At 48.3% G+C, this 17,389-nt stretch overlaps 1 protein-coding gene across 2 annotated transcripts in view; it reads right to left on the bottom strand.

Moving 5' to 3' along the window:
- LOC147100460 (suppressor of tumorigenicity 14 protein homolog) overlaps window positions 1–17,389 on the bottom strand; it is a 124,688-nt gene that overhangs the window by 39,803 nt on the left and 67,496 nt on the right. For both annotated transcript variants that reach the window (XM_085968200.1, XM_085968201.1), the window contains 8 exons: window positions 16,356–16,515; window positions 15,661–15,791; window positions 10,314–10,384; window positions 9,278–9,441; window positions 8,893–8,928; window positions 8,424–8,658; window positions 7,246–7,385; window positions 2,582–2,676 (listed from right to left, as the gene is read on the bottom strand). In XM_085968200.1, the coding sequence (XP_085824326.1) occupies window positions 2,582–2,676; window positions 7,246–7,385; window positions 8,424–8,658; window positions 8,893–8,928; window positions 9,278–9,441; window positions 10,314–10,384; window positions 15,661–15,791; window positions 16,356–16,515 (1,032 nt within the window). The remainder of the gene's footprint in view (window positions 1–2,581; window positions 2,677–7,245; window positions 7,386–8,423; window positions 8,659–8,892; window positions 8,929–9,277; window positions 9,442–10,313; window positions 10,385–15,660; window positions 15,792–16,355; window positions 16,516–17,389) is intronic.

Below are 17,389 nucleotides of genomic sequence, written 5' to 3'. Positions count from 1 at the left end.
TAGGGGGAGGAGAGGGAGAACGTGGTGCAGGTGTAAAGGGGTGGGGTTGGAAGAATGTGATCTGCCTCCGAGTTGCTGACCTTCTCTGCCCCCCCTCCCCCCCACTCCGAGCTCCTCTCCTCCCCCTTTGATCCCCTCTCCTCCACTTCGATCCGCTCTCCTCTTTCCCCACCCCCGCAACCCGCTCCGCACGAAGCAGAGGAAAGTGTGACAGTGCAAGCTGCAGCCACTACACAGTTCGGTACTGCGCATTGCGACTGGATCGAGTGCGCATGCAAAGTATCAAATGGGCGCGCATGCGCAGAGAGAGTCAAAAAAGCGGTGCAAGTAATTACTCCGAACTTAACATTCCTGACTACAAGGTATTCAGGAAAGATAGGGAAGGAAAAAATGGAGAGGGTGGCAGTATTGATCAAAGAAACTATTATAGCACTGGAAAGGGATGGTATAGTTGAGGGGTCAAAGACAGAATCTATTTGGTTAGAATTAAGGAATAGAGGAGTTATTTCACTGCTGGGTGTAAACTACAGGCCACCAAATAGTGGGAAGGAGACAGCACAGCAAATTCTCAGGCAAATTACAGAAAGATGCAAGAACTACCGAGTACCGATAACAGGGGGTCCTCAATTATCCTAAAATAGACTGATATATAGGGATAGTAACAGTGTAAAGGACAAACGGGTGCAGGGATTCTTGAAATATATGCAAGAGAACATTCTTGATCAATGTGATTTCAGCCCAATGAGGAAGAAAGCAGTGCTGGATCTAGTTCAAGGGAACAAAGGAGGGTGATCATATCATCAGGTTTAGAATAGTTATGGAAAAGGACAAGGAACAATCAAGCTTAAAAATACTTAACTGGAGGTGGGCTAACTTCAGTGAGTTGAAAAGGGACCTGGCCCAGCTGGATTGGAATCAAAAACTAGCAGGCAAAACAGTAACTGAACAAGGGGAGGCCTTCAAAGAGGAGATAGTTCGGGTACAGAATAGCCACATTCCCACGAGGAGGAAAGGAAGGACATCCAAAGCTAGAACTCTCTGGATGACAAAAGATATAAAGATTAAAATGAGACAGAAAAAGGAGGCTTATGACAAATGTTAGGTTCATAATACAGTAGAGAACCAAACTGAATATAGAAAGTAGAGGCAGTCTAAAAGGGGAATAACAGGGGCAGTGAGTGTATGAGAATAGATTAGCAGATTACATAAAAGGGAACCCAAAAGTCTTTTATAAACATAAATAGTAAAAAGGTAGTCAAAGGAAGGGTGGGGCTGATTTGGGACCAGAAAGGAGATCTTGTAAAAGCAGAGGGCATGCTGAAATACTAAATATGTACTGTGCATCAGTCTTCACTGGAGAAGAGGATGCTGTCAATGTAACAGTAAAGGAGGTTGCAGTCGTGATATTGGATAAGATAAAAAATAAATAAAGAGGAACTTAAAAGGTTGGCAGTCCTCAAAGTAGAAAAGTCACTCAGTCTGGATTGGATGCATCCTAGGTTGCTGAGAGAAGGAAGGGTAGAAATTGCGGAGGCTCTGGCCTCAATCTTCCAATCCTCCTTAGATATGGAGGCGGTGCTAGATGACTGGTGGATTGCAAATGTTACACCCCCATTTAAAAATGGGTAGAAGGATAAACCAGGCAACTACAGGCCAGTCAACTTAACATTGGTGATGGAGAAACTTCAGAGACAATAATCTGGGACAAAATTAATTGCAAAAGTATGGGTTAATAAATGAAAGTCGGATTTGTTAAAGGCAAATCGTGTTTGACGAACTTGATTGAGTTCTTCGATGAAGTAACAGAGAAGGTTGATGAGGGTAGTGTGGCTAATGTTGTGTATATGGACTTTTAGAAGGCGTTTGACAAAGCACCACATGATAGACTTGTTAATAAAGTGGCAGTGACAGTGTGGATATGAAATTGGCTGAGAGACAGAAAACAGTTGTTGTGAACGATTGTTTTCAGACTGGAGGATGGTATACACAGTGGGGTTCCCCAGGAGTCGCTATTAGGACCACTGCTCTTACTGATGTACAGGAAACTTTCGTTTAACCGGAGGTTAAATGTCTGGAAAGCTCTATCTACTGGCAAAATTCAGGAGCCGTTTCCTATAAGTTTTTTTACTTCTCGTTGCTTTTTTTTTTCCAGTCAGGCTCTGCAAGGTCTAGCTGAAGCTGTTGCTTAGCTACAGAGACGCTTTTAAGCTGCGGCCGACTGTTTTGAAGCAACAGGGTTTGTTGATTCACACGGAGCTCAAAAGCTCCGTATGTTTTAACATTAGCGCTGGTTTCTACGGCAGTTTTGATGGTACGGCATCAGCTCGGGCCCGTCAGCGCCGGATACCAGAAAGTTTCCTGTACCTGGACTTGGTGATACAGGGCATAATTTCAAAGTTTGCAGATGACACAACTTGGAAATGTAGTAAGCAATGAGGAGGATAGTAACAGACTTCAGGAGGAAATAGACAGACTGGTGAAATGGGCAGACACACGGCAGGTGAAATTTAATGCAGAGCAGTATGGAGTGATACATTTTTGTAGGAAGAGACAATATAAAACTAAAATGGTTCACTCTTACCCTCAAGGTCCAGGTGCAGTCTGCTCGAGGTGGGTAATATGCAGGATAGTACGGGGAAGAGAAATTCCCGGGCCCTTCCAGAACCTCTCCGCACTCTATCAGAAACAAATCACCTCTCTGGTTAGTGGGGGGCTATTATACATTAGTAAAAACACAGATACACTGGGATTGAATGGATGTGGGGAGAAACCATCAGGACCAGAGAATGTAACAGGGAATCGTATCAGGGACAGGAACCCCGCCTGAACACACAGGGGGCTCTGGGGAGGAGCTGGCCCCCATTAACTCAGGCAAACTCCGGCAGGAGGGAGACCGCCCAAACCATAAATGTTACCGATCAAGGAGACATGACATGACTGAACATTCCCATTTTTGCTTCCAATAAAATTCCACATCAAACACTACTAATTATCGGGAACGGTAGTATAGCGGTTATGTTACTGGGCTAGTAATCCAGAGGCCTGGACTATGGATCATAGAAAGTTACAGCTCGGAAGGAGGCCATTTCAGCCCATCGTGTCCGCGCCGGCCAACAAAGAGTTATCCGGCCTAATCCCACTTCCCAGCTCTTGGTCCGTAGCCCTGCAGGTTAGAGCATCCCAAGTGCACATCCAAGTACTTTTTAAATGTGGTTAGGGTTTCTGCCTCTACCACCCTTTCAGGCAGTGAGTTCCAGACCCCCACAACCCTCTGGGTGAAGAAATTTCCCCTCAAATCCCCTCTAAACCTTCCACCAATTACTTTAAATCTGTGCCCCCCTGGTTTTTGACCCCTCTGCTAAGGGAAATAGGTCCTTTCTATCCACTTTATCTCGGCCCTCATAATTTTATACACCTCAATAAGGTCTCCCCTCAGCCTCCTCTGTTCCAAGGAAAACAGACCCAGCCTATCCAGTCTTTCCTCATAGCTAAGATTCTCTACTCCCGGCAACATCCTCGTAAATCTCCTCTGTACCCTCTCTAGTGCAATCACATCTTTCCTGTAATGTGGTGACCAGAACTGCACGCAGTACTCTAGCTGAGGCCTAACTAGTGTTTTATACAGTTGAAGCATAACCCCCCTGCTCTTGTATTCTATGCCACGGCTAATAAAGGCAAGCATTCCGTATGCCTTCTTAACCACCTTATCTACCTGGCCTGCTACCTTCAGGGATCTGTGGACATGCACTCCAAGGTCCCTTTGTTCCCCTACACTACTCAGTGTCCTACCATTTAATGTGTATTCCCTTTTCTTGTTAGCCCTCCCCAAATGCATTACCTCATACTTCTCCGGATTGAATTCCATTTGCCACTGTTCTGCCCACCTGACCAATTTATTGATATCTTCCTGCAGTCTACAGCTTCCTTCAGTATCAACCACACAGCCGATTTTAGTATCATCTGCAAACTTCTTAATCATACCCCCCATATTCAAGTCAAGATCGTTGATATATACCACAAAAAGCAAGGGACCTAGTACTGAGCCCTGCGGAACCCCACTGGAAACAGCCTTCCAATCACAAAAACACCATCAACCATTACCCTCTGCTTCCTGTCTCCGAGCCAATTTTGAATCCAACTTGACACTTTGCCCTGGATCCCATGGGCTTTTTAACTTCGGGACCAGTCTGCCATGTGGAACCTTATCAAAAGCCTTGCTAAAGTCCATATAAACTACATCGAACGCACTACCCTCATAAAATTCAATCAAATTTGTCAGACACGACCTTCCCTTAACAAATCCGTGCTGACTATCTTTGATTAATCTGCTCTTTCTAAATGAAGATTTATCCTATCCTTCAGAATTCTTTCCAATAATTTGCCCACCACCGAGGCTAGGCTGACTGGCCTGTAATTACTCAGTCTATCCTTTTCTCCCTTTTTAAACAAGGGTACCACATTTGCAGTCCTCCAGGCCTCGTAAGTTCAAATCCCACCACGGCAGCTGGGGAATTCAGTTAATTAAATAAATCTGGAATAAAAAGCTAGCATCAGTAATGGTGACCATGTAACTATCGGATTGTCATAAAAACCCATCTGGTTCACTAATGTCCTTCAGGGAAGGAAATCTGCCGTCCTTACCCGGTCTGGCCTATATGTGACTCCAGACCCACAGCAAGGTGGTTGACTCTTAACTGCCCTCTGAAATGGCCCAGCAAGCCACTCAGTTGTAACAAACTGCTACGAAAAACAGCAAGAACAAAACCGGTTGGACCACCCGGTAGCAACCTCAGCACTGGCTACGGACACGACAACAGCACACCCAGCCCAGTCTACCCTGCAAAGTCCTCTTCACCAACATCTAGGGACTTGTGCCAAAATTGGGAGAGCTGTCCCACAGACTAGTCAAGCAACAGCCTGACATAGTCATACTCACAGAATCATACCTTTCAGCCAATGTCCCAAACTCCTCCATCACCATCCCTGGGTATGTCATAGAAACATAGAAGATAGGAGCAGGAGTCGGCCATTCAGCCCCTCGAGCCTGCTCCGCCATTCAATGGCTGATCATCCAAATTCAGTACCCTGTCCCTGCTTTCTCCCCGTATCCCTTGATCCCCTTAGCCTTAAGAAATATATCTAACTCCTTCTTGAATATATTTAAGACCAGCAGGACAGACCCAGCAGGGGTGGTGGCACAGTGGTATACAGTCGGGAGGTAGTGGCCCTGGGAGTCCTCAACATTGACTCCGGACCACATGAAGTCTCATGGCTTCAGGTCAAGCATGAGCAAGGAAACCTCCTGCTGATTACCACCTACTGCCTTCCCTCAGCTGATGAATCAGTACTCCTCCATGTTGAACACCACTTTGAAGAAGCACTGAGAGTAGCAAGGGCACAGAATGTACTCTGGGTGAGGGACTTCAATGTCCATCACCAAGAGTGGCTCGGTAGCACCCCTACTGACCGAGCTGGCTGAGTCGTGAAGGACATAGCTGCCAGTCTGGGCCTGCAACAGGTGGTGAGAGAACCAACATGAGGGAAAAACCTACTTGACCTCATCCTCACCAATCTACCTGTCGCAGATGCATCTGCCCATGACAGCATTGGTAGCAGTGACCACCGCACAGTCATTGAGGAGACGAAGTCCCGTCTTCACACTGAAGACACCCTCCATCGTGTTGTGTGGCACTACCACTGTGCTAAATGGGATAGATTCAGAACAGATCTAACAGCTCAAAACTGGGCATCCATGAGGCGCTGTGGGCCATCAGCAGCAGCAGAATTGTATTCCACCACAATCTGTAACCTCATGGCCCGGCATATCCCTCGCTCTACCATTACCACCAAGCTAGGGGACCAACCCTGGTTCAATGAGTGTAGAAGAGCATGCCGGGAGCAGCACCAGGCGTACCTAAAAATAAGGTGCCAACCTGGGGAAGCTGCAACACAGGACTACATGCATGCTAAAAAGCAGAAGCAGCAGCTATAGACAGGGCTAAGCGATCCCACAACCAACGGATCAGATCAAAGCTCTGCAGTCCTGCCGCATCCAGTCATGAATGGTGGTGGACCATTAAACAACTAACGGGAGGAGGAGGCTCCATGAATATCCCAATCCTCAATGATTGTGGAGCCCAGCACATGAGTGCAAAAGACAAAGCTGAAGCATTTGCAACCATCTTCAGCCTGAAGGGCCGAGTGGATGATCCATATCAGCCTCCTCCTGAGGTCCCACCACCACAGAAGCCAGTCTTCAGCCAACTCGATTCACTCCACGTGATATCAAGAAATGGCTGAGTGCACTGGATACAGCAAAGGCTGTGCGACCCAACAACATCCCGACTGTCGTGCTGGAGACTAGTGCTCCAGAACTAGCAGCGCCTCTAGCCAAGCTGTTCCAGTACAGCTACAGCACTGGCATCTATCCGACAATGTGGAAAACTGCCCAGGTATGTCCTGTCCACAAAATGCTGGACAAATCCAATCTGGCCAATTATTGCCCCATCAGTCTACTCTCAATCATCAACAAGGGTCAATGCACCAGAGGGAGGGGCTTCGATGAGTTAGTGTACCAGAGGGAGGGGCTTCGATGGGTTAGTGTACCAGAGGGAGGGGCTTCGATGGGAGGGTTAGTGTACCAGAGGGAGGGGCTTCGATGGGTTAGTGTACCAGAGGGAGGGGCTTCAATGGGTTAGTGTATCAGAGGGAGGGGCTTCGATGGGTTAGTGTACCAGAGGGAGTGGCTTCAATGGGTTAGTGTATCGGGGCAGGGGGGGGGTCTTCAACGGGAATTATAAATTTCTGGGGGAAGCAATCTCTCTGCACGTGTTCACAATCTCACAGGAAGGAAGGGCAAAAGAACAAACTCCTGACAGTTTCACCAAAGCCATTGATTGCGTCGCGATTGGTTACAGCTATGCGGTCATTCACCATCTCACCCCCCTTCCCCGCCCCCTCAAACCAGCGCTAGTCACCAGGGACGTCCAGGCCTCTCCGCCCCCTGGTGTCCAATGTTGCTGAAGGCGCATGAGGAAAATACACCATAAAACCTACTTCCCTCATTTACATCACATTATAACATGCCCGCCCCAAAAGTACTGCCATTCGCTACAGAGACCGAAAAACAAGGGAAACTAAGTTGGAATCCAATGCTGAATGAGCTTCAATGTCAGGCTCGCTCGGGTCCCGGTCCCGGTCCCTGCCCCGCTCACACTTGGGTTCTGACTGCGATGCGATTTTTACCTTTTTTCTTTGGAAGTTGCCTGAACACTGCCTTGAATCCTGGGTAATTCTCATCATCATCCGTGATCAGCGTCACCAGCATCACGTTGCGAGATGACATCAACTTGAACGCATTCGTCGGAGGATAGATACCACAGCGCCTGTCGGTGAGAACCAGCACGGACTCCATCAGTACAGCTCAGATATATTACATTTGCTGTGTATGTCATGCACCATTCAATCATGCCTGTAGGTGGCATCTCGATAAGATTCCCCCAGTATAGAGCTCCCGGTCACACTCACCGACAGCTGCACACCTCTACCATTAGATAGGACGCAAACTTCAGATCCCTACACTCACACCGACAGCACGACTAACTCTCTCGAAGAGAGACTCACTCTGTCCTCACTCTCCACGTACAGAGGATTTATATGGTGACCTCAGAACGTCCCAAGGTGCTTTGCAGCCATTGAAGTACTTCTGAAGTGTAGTCACTGTTGTAATGTAGGAAACGCGGCAGCCAAATTACACACAGCAAGCTCCCACAAACAGGAACGTGATAATGACCAGGTCATCTGTTTTTAGGTGTTGGTTGGGGGAGGAACGTTTACCACTGGGGAGAACTCCCCCAGCTATTCTTCCAATAGTGTCGTGAGATGTTTTATACACACCTGAGATAGCAGACGGGACCTCGGTTTAATGTCTCGTCCGAAAAACCGCACCTCCAACAGTGCAGCACTCCCTCAGTGCTGCCCTGGAGTGTCAGCCTGGATTATACTGATGCTTAAAACATCCTTGTTCCAGACGGAGGATTACCGTTCAAGGGAGCGACTTGCACGGAGGCTCAGCACCCCCTCAAATCACAGTATTATATTTTGGGGGGGGGGGGGGGTGGGGAAGAATCTCAGGATGCAGACCTCGCCCGGCACCAAGCAGGTTCGTTCCAAGTGCCCAAATCCAGGGATGGGAAGAAGCAGCTACCCATGACACAGTCTCACAACCAACCAGGGAACACAGAACTGAACAGGAAAACTCAACCCTGCAAACAGGGAGTGGTTCAACCAGCCCATGACAGAGGAAAGGCCAGACCATTCTGGGGGTCTGCCAGCAGACTGGACCAGGGTTGGGGGGGGGGGGGGGGGGGGGGTCTCCTCTCTGATTGGGACAGTTCTCCAGCAACCTGCGACTCTCCACTTACTCCGTTATCTCCCGTATCTCGATTGGACTCAGCGAGTCGTAGACTGTTACAAAGTCATTGTGGCAGATTTTTTCCAGATCAAAGGTCACAAAGTTGAGCTCGAGGATGTGGCCGGGATCTGCCCGGATAACCCACTGACACCAGGAATTGGCAGGGTAGGGAGAATTGGGAAATCCCGGTGAGGTAAATGTGCCGCTCTTCCCAGGCGCTGCATGCAGGTCATAAGAGCAGCTTTCTGTCAGAGAGAATGAGAAGAATTATAAAACACAGACTGCCAGATCTCCAGCGGCACTCTGCCCCTCCTGTATTCAGCAGCTCCATCACACCATTCCGTGCAGTCTCTGGACAACCACCAAAAACAGCAGGAAACCAGGCTCCCAAAACCCAGACGACTACATACAGAACAGAGACGCCAGATCCTTGCCATGAGCTATACCTCCCATCCAGACCCAAAGTCCTCAGTACTTACTGTCCTTTGGTGGCTTCACCTTCCGTGGATCGGCACCTGAAAGCACAATCAAAGTATTAGCACAATACTGGGACAGAATGCTCCCTCCCCCGCTGCCCATTGAAATGACTGAGGATGAGGATTGCCTCAGGGCAGAGGGAGGACTGGAGGAGGAGATCTCAGGGAAGGGGGGGGGGGTGGGGGGAGGGAAACTTGGGGTGAAGGACAGGTGAGAGAGGTGAACAGGGTGAAGTACTGGAAGAAGGAGAAGGTACCAGGGCAGTCAGGGGAGCATCTGTTTACTCATCTCTACCAAAGAAAATTTACAATGAAATGTCATTAATGCAGACGCAATTGGAGGACCCTCTGCCCTGAACAAAAACACAGAAAAACGAGCAGTACTTACGACCGACCACGATGTTGGCAACCCTCAACGATTTAGAAGCATCGGTTATGCTAGACCTGCCATACACTGACGTAGTTAAAGCACCAATGGCTTTATCGAGTTGGGCCTCATTCTCTGGTGGGACTTGACATTCAAGCCAGTAGTAAGCGATCACAGAGCCTTCACTGCAGGGAGAAGCGGTGGAGTCAGGTCAGACAGATCCCAGAAATACTTAACTCTTAACAGTTCACAAAGCTCAAAGAACTGAGGCAACACGAGGCAAGGAGGTTCCATCTAACTGAAACAATTCACGAGCAGTCCTCTCGCTCCTGTACAACACCAACCAAAGCCACACAGACCGCAAGACCCCAGGTTCAATCCCCAGACAACTGCAATTAACCTCAACACCCAGTTACGGAAGCGAGACATCAACCTGGGTTCAGGCTACTGATCGCTACCCGGTGAACAATGCTCCCTCATTTTTTTTTGGGTTGCGGGGCCCCTTTAAAGGGCTGCGAGGCACATTCATATTTCCACAGTTTTTCCATTTAAAGGTTGGTGAAATGGCTGCATGGGACCACCAAATGTTAAAGGGGACATTGCCAGTGACCCCTTGTGCAAATGGCAGGTGTGTGAATGACAGTGTGCACATGATCAGGCCGAGCTGGAATGTACCCTCAACAGAATCACTAGATCCCATGGGAAAAATGGGAGAAGCTCATGGCACTGTACCCCAATAATCAGCAATATCGGAACCTGTACCCCGAGAATCAGCAACATCACAACCTGTACCCCTAGAATCAGCAATATCACAACCTGTACCCCGACAATCAGCAACATCACAACCTGTACCCCTAGAATCAGCAATATCACAACCTGTACCCCGACAATCAGCAATATCGGAACCTGTACCGAGAATCAGCAATATCACAACCTGTACCCCGAGAATCAGCAATATCACAACCTGTACCCCGACAATCAGCAATATCACAACCTGTACCCCGAGATTGAGCCAGACAGCCCACCGCAGGAGCAGTCTGTCCACTGAGGGGCCTACCTGAATGCAGTAACAGTGGAACGGACGTAGTACGGAGACACTGCATCCCTTCGCTGGTAAATTTCCTTAAGCTGAAAAAGTAAAAAACACAAGAGGAAAAGAGTAAATTAAATAAACCTTGTGTATTTTTACTGTAAACTGAAGCCACATTTAACCTCCAACAGTAAACCTGTGGAGATACAGGCAGTAACCCGTAACTGTATGGTGTAACCCCCACTGTAGGGTGTATGTGGGGACAGGCTGCTGACTTTGCTCTGAAGTTAGTCAATTAAGGCAACAGGTGCCTGGAATTAGGGCCCAATCTCTCTCTGAGGCAGTGGACTTGAGTCAAGGGTCCATTACAAGGCTGTGTTGCCAATGCAAGAAAGGCCTACAAAGATTGGACTCGTTATTCGGGAGGTGGATGTGTGGTTGGTGGGGTGGGGTGGGGGGGCGGGGCGGGGAAAGACGGAATCCCACAGTGTCTCTATTGAGGTTTAGGTTGACCGCTCCATACCCAGAGCGGACAGTCAACTTGTCGAGAGTCCGCCATCCTGCCTCAGCTCTCCTGAGCCCATCAAGATACAGGCGGAAGGCTTTGCGCTGACGGACGAAGCCTCACGTATAAGTTCTGTTACTAATGCTAGCTCAGGCTGAGTATCGCTCAGCGTTGGTGAAGTCTCACGTCTTAATATTCTTTCTGTAACATTTGCATATTGATTTATCATTGGCCCGCAGGCATCTGTAAGGAATACCTATTATAGTCACGTGATCACATGCTGAGTTGTCATTGGCCTGCAGGCATCTGCAAGGACTGCTATTGTTTAGAAGACCCAGGGGGTCCTGACTCCATCTTGTCCACACGGTGCTGTATTGATTGAGAAAGCTGACAGACCTGATGCTTCATTAGAAGAGTTAAATTGTAATACACCGTTGTCCTGCAATTTATTATTTTTGTACAAAGTGTGCAAAACAAGACACTTTCCATCTGAGGAAATGCAAATTCTGTAACAAATTGAAAACTGCTGTATTGATTTTCCACAACTGTCTAGTCTTTAGCTTAAAGATCCAATTTGTGATCAGTAGACTGGGGGAGCATTTATTATTCCATCTAAATACTAGATCACAAGAGTACTTATGCCAATTCTGTCAGCTAATCAGAGCAAAAAGGGTTAGTGTCCGACAGTACCGGACGTTACAGGTCAGTCCCAGCAAGCGAGGGTCGGATATGGGAGCAGCATTTAACGCTGAGCACAAGAGACATATCTGACAAGGCCCAAAAGCCTGCACCTGTACCACACAGCATCAAGCAACCAGCAATAATAGTTCCTTGAAGAAAGAATTATACAACTAAAAATGCATTCTTAAAGAGCATTAGGAGCAGCGCATCGTAGATGATCCTTGTGGACAAGAACCAGGCAGGTTTATGCAGAGGAACTTTACTCTGTATCTAACCCGTGCTGTACCTGCCCTGGGAGTGTTTGATGGGGACAGTGTAGAGGGAGCTTTACTCTGCATCTAACCCGCGCCGTACCTGCCCTGGGAGTGTTTGATGGGGACAGTGTAGAGGGAGCTTTACTCTGCATCTAACCCGCGCCGTACCTGCCCTGGGTGTGTTTGATGGGGGACAGTGTAGAGGGAGCTTTAGAAACAGAGACATAGAAGATAGCAGCAGGAGTAGGCCATTCAGCCCCTCGAGCCTGCTCCGCCATTCAATGCGATCATGGTTGATCATCCAAATTCAGTACCCTGTCCCTGCTTTCTCCTCATATCCCTTGATCCCCTTAGCCTTAAGAAATATATCTAACTCCTTCTTGAATATATTTAATGAATTGGCCTCAACTGCCTTTTATGGTAGAGAATTCCACAGGTTCACCACTCTCTGGGTGAAGAAATTCCTCCTCATCTCTGTCCTAAATGGCTTACCCCTTATCCTTCGACTGTGACCCCTGGTTCTGGACTCCCCACCATCGGGAACAGCCTTCCTGCACCTAGTCTGTCTGGACCTGTTAGAATTTTATAAGTTTCGATGAGATCCCCGGTCATTCTTCTAAACTCTAGCGAATATAAGCCTAATCGACCCAATCTCTCTTCATACATCATTCCTGCCATCCCAGTTATCAGTCTGGTGAATCTTCGCTGCACTCCATCCATGGCAAGAACATCATTCCTCAGATAAGGCGACCAAAACTGCACACAATACTCAAGGTGTGGTCTCACCAAGGCCCTGTACAACTGCAGCAAGACATCCTTGCTCCTGTACTCGAATCCTCTCGCTATGAAGGCCAACATACCATTTGCCTTCTTAACCGCCTACTGCACCTGCATGTTTACCTTCAGCGACTGGTGCACAAGGACACCCAGGTCTCGTTGCACTTCCCCTTTTCCCAATCTATTGCCGTTCAGATAATAATCAGTCTTCCTGTTTTTGCCACCAAAGTGGATAACCTCGCATTTATCCACATTATTCTGCATCTGCCCAACCTGTCCAAATCATACTGGAGTTTCTCTGCATCCTCCTCACAGCACACACGCCCACCCAGCTTTGTGTAGTCTGCAAACTTGGAGATATTACATCTAGTTCCCTCGTCTAGATCATTAATATATATTGTGAATAACTTTACTCTGTATCTAACCCGTGCTGTACCTGCCCTGGGAGTGTTTGATGGGACAGTGCAGAGGGAGCTTTACTCTGTATCTAACCCGTGCTGTACCTGCCCTGGGAGTGTTTGATGGGACAGTGTAGAGGGAGCTTTACTCTGTATCTAACCCGTGCTGTACCTGCCCTGGGAGTGTTTGATGGGTCAGTGTAGAGGGAGCTTTACTCTGTATCTAACCTGTGCTGTACCTGTCCTGGGAGTGTTTGATGGGACAGTGTAGAGGGAGCTTTACTCTGTATCTAACCCGTGCTGTACCTGCCCTGGGAGTGTTTGATGGGGACAGTGTAGAGGGAGCTTTACTCTGTATCTAACCCGTGCTGTACCTGCCCTGGGAGTGTTTGATGGGGACAGTGTAGGGGGAGCTTTACTCTGTATCTAACCCGTGCTGTACCTGCCCTGGGAGTGTTTGATGGGACAGTGTAGAGGGAGCTTTACTCTGTATCTAACCCGTGCTGTACCTGCCCTGGGAGTGTTTGATGGGACAGTGTAGAGGGAGCTTTACTCTGTATCTAACCCGTGCTGTACCTGCCCTGGGAGTGCTTGATGGGACAGTGTAGAGGGAGCTTTACTCTGTATCTAACCCGTTCTGTACCTGCCCTGGGAGTGTTTGATGGGACAGTGTAGAGGGAGCTTTACCTGTACCTAACCCGTGCTGTACCTGCCCTGGGAGTGTTTGATGGGACAGTGTAGAGGGAGCTTTACCTGTACCTAACCCGTGCTGTACCTGCCCTGGGAGTGTTTGATGGGACAGTGTAGAGGGAGCTTTACTCTGTATCTAACCCGTGCTGTACCTGCCCTGGGAGTGTTTGATGGGACAGTGTAGAGGGAGCTTTACTCTGTATCTAACCCGTGCTGTACCTGCCCTGGGAGTGTTTGATGGGACAGTGTAGAGGGAGCTTTACTCTGTATCTAACCCGTTCTGTACCTGCCCTGGGAGTGTTTGATGGGACAGTGTAGAGGGAGCTTTACCTGTACCTAACCCGTGCTGTACCTGCCCTGGGAGTGTTTGATGGGACAGTGTAGAGGGAGCTTTACCTGTACCTAACCCGTGCTGTACCTGCCCTGGGAGTGTTTGATGGGACAGTGTAGAGGGAGCTTTACTCTGTATCTAACCCGTGCTGTACCTGCCCTGGGAGTGTTTGATGGGACAGTGTAGAGGGAGCTTTACTCTGTATCTATTCCCGTGCTGTACCTGCCCTGGGAGTGTTTGATGGGACAGTGTAGAGGGGGCTTTACTCTGTATCTAACCCCGTGCTGTACCTGCCCTGGGAGTGTTTGCTGGGACAGTGTAGAGGGAGCTTTACTCTGTATCTAACCCGTGCTGTGCCTGCCCTGGGAGTGTTTGATGGGACAGTGTAGAGGGAGCTTTACTCTGTATCTAACCCGTGCTGTACCTGCCCTGGGAGTGTTTGATGGGACAGTGTAGAGGGAGCTTTACTCTGCATCTAACCCGTGCTGTACCTGCCCTGGGAGTGTTTGATGGGACAGTGTAGAGGGAGCTTTACTCTGTATCTAACCCGTGCTGTACCTGCCCTGGGAGTGTTTGATGGGACAGTGTAGAGGGAGCTTTACTCTGTATCTAACCCGTGCTGTACCTGCCCTGGGAGTGTTTGATGGGGACAGTGCAGAGGGAGCTTTACTCTGTATCTAACCCGTGCTGTACCTGCCCTGGGGAGTGTTTGATGGGACAGTGTAGAGGGAGCTTTACTCTGTATCTAACCCGTGCTGCACCTGCCCTGGGAGTGTTTGATCGGACAGTGTAGAGGGAGCTTTACTCTGTATCTAACCCGGGCTGTACCTGCCCTGGGAGTGTTTGATGGGTCAGTGTAGAGGGAGCTTTACTCTGTATCTAACCCGTGCTGCACCTGCCCTGGGAGTGTTTGATCGGACAGTGTAGAGGGAGCTTTACTCTGTATCTAACCCGTGCTGTACCTGCCCTGGGAGTGTTTGATGGGACAGTGTAGAGGGAGCTTTACTCTGTATCTAACCCGTGCTGTACCTGCCCTGGGAGTGTTTGATGGGTCAGTGTAAAGGGAGCTTTACTCTGTATCTACCCCGTGCTGTACCTGCCCTGGGAGTGTTTGATGGGACAGTGTAGAGTGAGCTTTACTCTGTATCTAACCCGTGCTGTACCTGCCCTGGGAGTGTTTGATCGGACAGTGTAGAGGGAGCTTTACTCTGTATCTAACCCGTGCTGTACCTGCCCTGGGAGTGTTTGATGGGACAGTGTAGAGTGAGCTTTACTCTGTATCTACCCCGTGCTGTACCTGCCCTGGGAGTGTTTGATGGGACAGTGTAGAGGGAGCTTTACTCTGTATCTAACCCGTGCTGTACCTGCCCTGGGAGTGTTTGATGGGACAGTGTAGAGTGAGCTTTACTCTGTATCTACCCCGTGCTGTACCTGCCCTGGGAGTGTTTGATGGGACAGTGTAGAGGGAGCTTTACTCTGTATCTAACCCGTGCTGTACCTGCCCTGGGAGTGTTTGATGGGACAGTGTAGAGGGAGCTTTACTCTGTATCTAACCCGTGCTGTACCTGCTCTGGGAGTGTTTGATGGGACAGTGTAGAGGGAGCTTTACTCTGTATCTAACCCGTGCTGTACCTGCCCTGGGAGTGTTTGATGGGACAGTGTAGAGGGAGCTTTACTCTGTATCTAACCCGTGCTGTACCTGCCCTGGGAGTGTTTGATGGAATAAGCACAAACTCACCATTTCCTCAACAGTAGCTGCGAGTCTCTTAAACTCTTCAGACTCTGAGTCCTCCAGCTCCTCAACAAACTGCTTGTTGGTGATGTTAAGGGAGCCATTGTACATTTTCTTGACTCGATTATCTGGTCGAACTAATGGAGATCAAAACCATAGTTAGCAATAAGAACACTTCTCATTCAGCATTTCTCCAGCTCCTCCATTATCAGTCTTACTTCTACACTACTGCCAAACAAATATATCCATGGTATTTAGCCCCGTCTGTAATTGTGCAGTGCTCTGGGTATTTAGCTCTAAGCGCACTGTGCTCTGGGTATTTAGCTCTAAGCGCGCTGTGCTCTGGATATTTAGCTCTAAGCACACTGTGCTCTGGGTATTTAGCTCTAAGCGCGCTGTGCTCTGGATATTTAGCCCTGTCTGTAAGCGCACTGTGCTCTGGATATTTAGCTCTAAGCGCGCTGTGCTCTGGATATTTAGCCCTGTCTGTAAGCGCGCTGTGCTCTGGATATTTAGCCCTGTCTGTAAGCACACTGTGCTCTGGATATTTAGCTCTAAGCACGCTGTGCTCTGGATATTTAGCTCTAAGCACACTGTGCTCTGGATATTTAACACTCTATAATTCCACTCGCACTTTGAGAGAAATCCTCTGCTTTCTAATTGAGGGAGTATTCCTGATCCAGGAGTAGAGCCATACTTACAGTGAAAATGCCAAACAAGGAGCCCGATCATCAGCGACAGGAGAGCTGCTCCAACAATCAGCCCCACAATTAGCATCACGTCTCTTGGTCTCCGTTTCTCCAACTTCTTCTGGTTACTTGCTGGAAGAAACTCCATTTCCTCAGCCAAGCCATTTATTTCCTGCAGAAGTCCATAAGTTACTGTTAAACACTGCCAGGGCTGGTGCACTGCCCCACTCTGACACATCTTATCATGCTCCCACCTTTCACAGCATGATCATGGACTTTCAAAAGTGCCAATAATAGACTTGTTAGCAAAATTGAAGAGCGTGAGATTAAAGGGGCAGTGGCAATGTGCAAATAAAACTGGTTAAGAGACACCAATTTGGGAGGGTCTAGTTAATATTGAGGAGGAACATGACAAAATACAAGGCAACATTAATAAACTTGCAGAATGGTGGCAAGTGGCAAATTAATTTCAATATAGATAAGTGTGAGGTGGTGCATTTTGGTAGGAAGAATAAGGAGGCCACACACTCCTTGAAAAATAAGAGTCTGAATGAGGTAGAGGAGCAACGGGATCCAGGGCTACAGATTCACAAATCATTAAAAGTAGCAACGCAGGTTAATATGGCCATAAAATGAGAAAATAAAGCCAATGGTTCATTTCCAGAGGGTTATAACTGAAAAGCAGAGGAGTTATGTAAAACTTGTATAGAACCTTGGTTAGACTACACTTGGAGCACTGTGAACAGTTCCGGTCTCCATATTATACAAAGGATATAGAGGTACTGGAAAAGGTGCAAGAATAATTTACAAGGATGATACCAGAACTCAGGGGATATACCTATCAGTAAAGATTAAACAGGCTGGGGCTCTTTTAGAAGGCTGAGGGGCGACCCGATAGCGGTCTTTAAGGTTATGAAAGGGTTTGATAGGGCAGACGTACAGAAGAAGTTCCCACTTGTGGAGGGAAGCAAAACTAGTGGCCATCAATATACAACAGTCACTAATAAATCCAAAAGGGATTGCAGGGGAAACTTCTTCACCCAGAG

This window comes from Somniosus microcephalus, chromosome 26 (genome assembly GCF_052327205.1).
Source record: "Somniosus microcephalus isolate GS21.2 chromosome 26, FLI_Smic_1.0, whole genome shotgun sequence".
Taxonomy (NCBI): Eukaryota; Metazoa; Chordata; class Chondrichthyes; order Squaliformes; family Somniosidae; genus Somniosus; species Somniosus microcephalus.
Note: the sequence above shows the minus strand (reverse complement) of the source record. Positions and strands in the feature narration are given on the sequence as shown.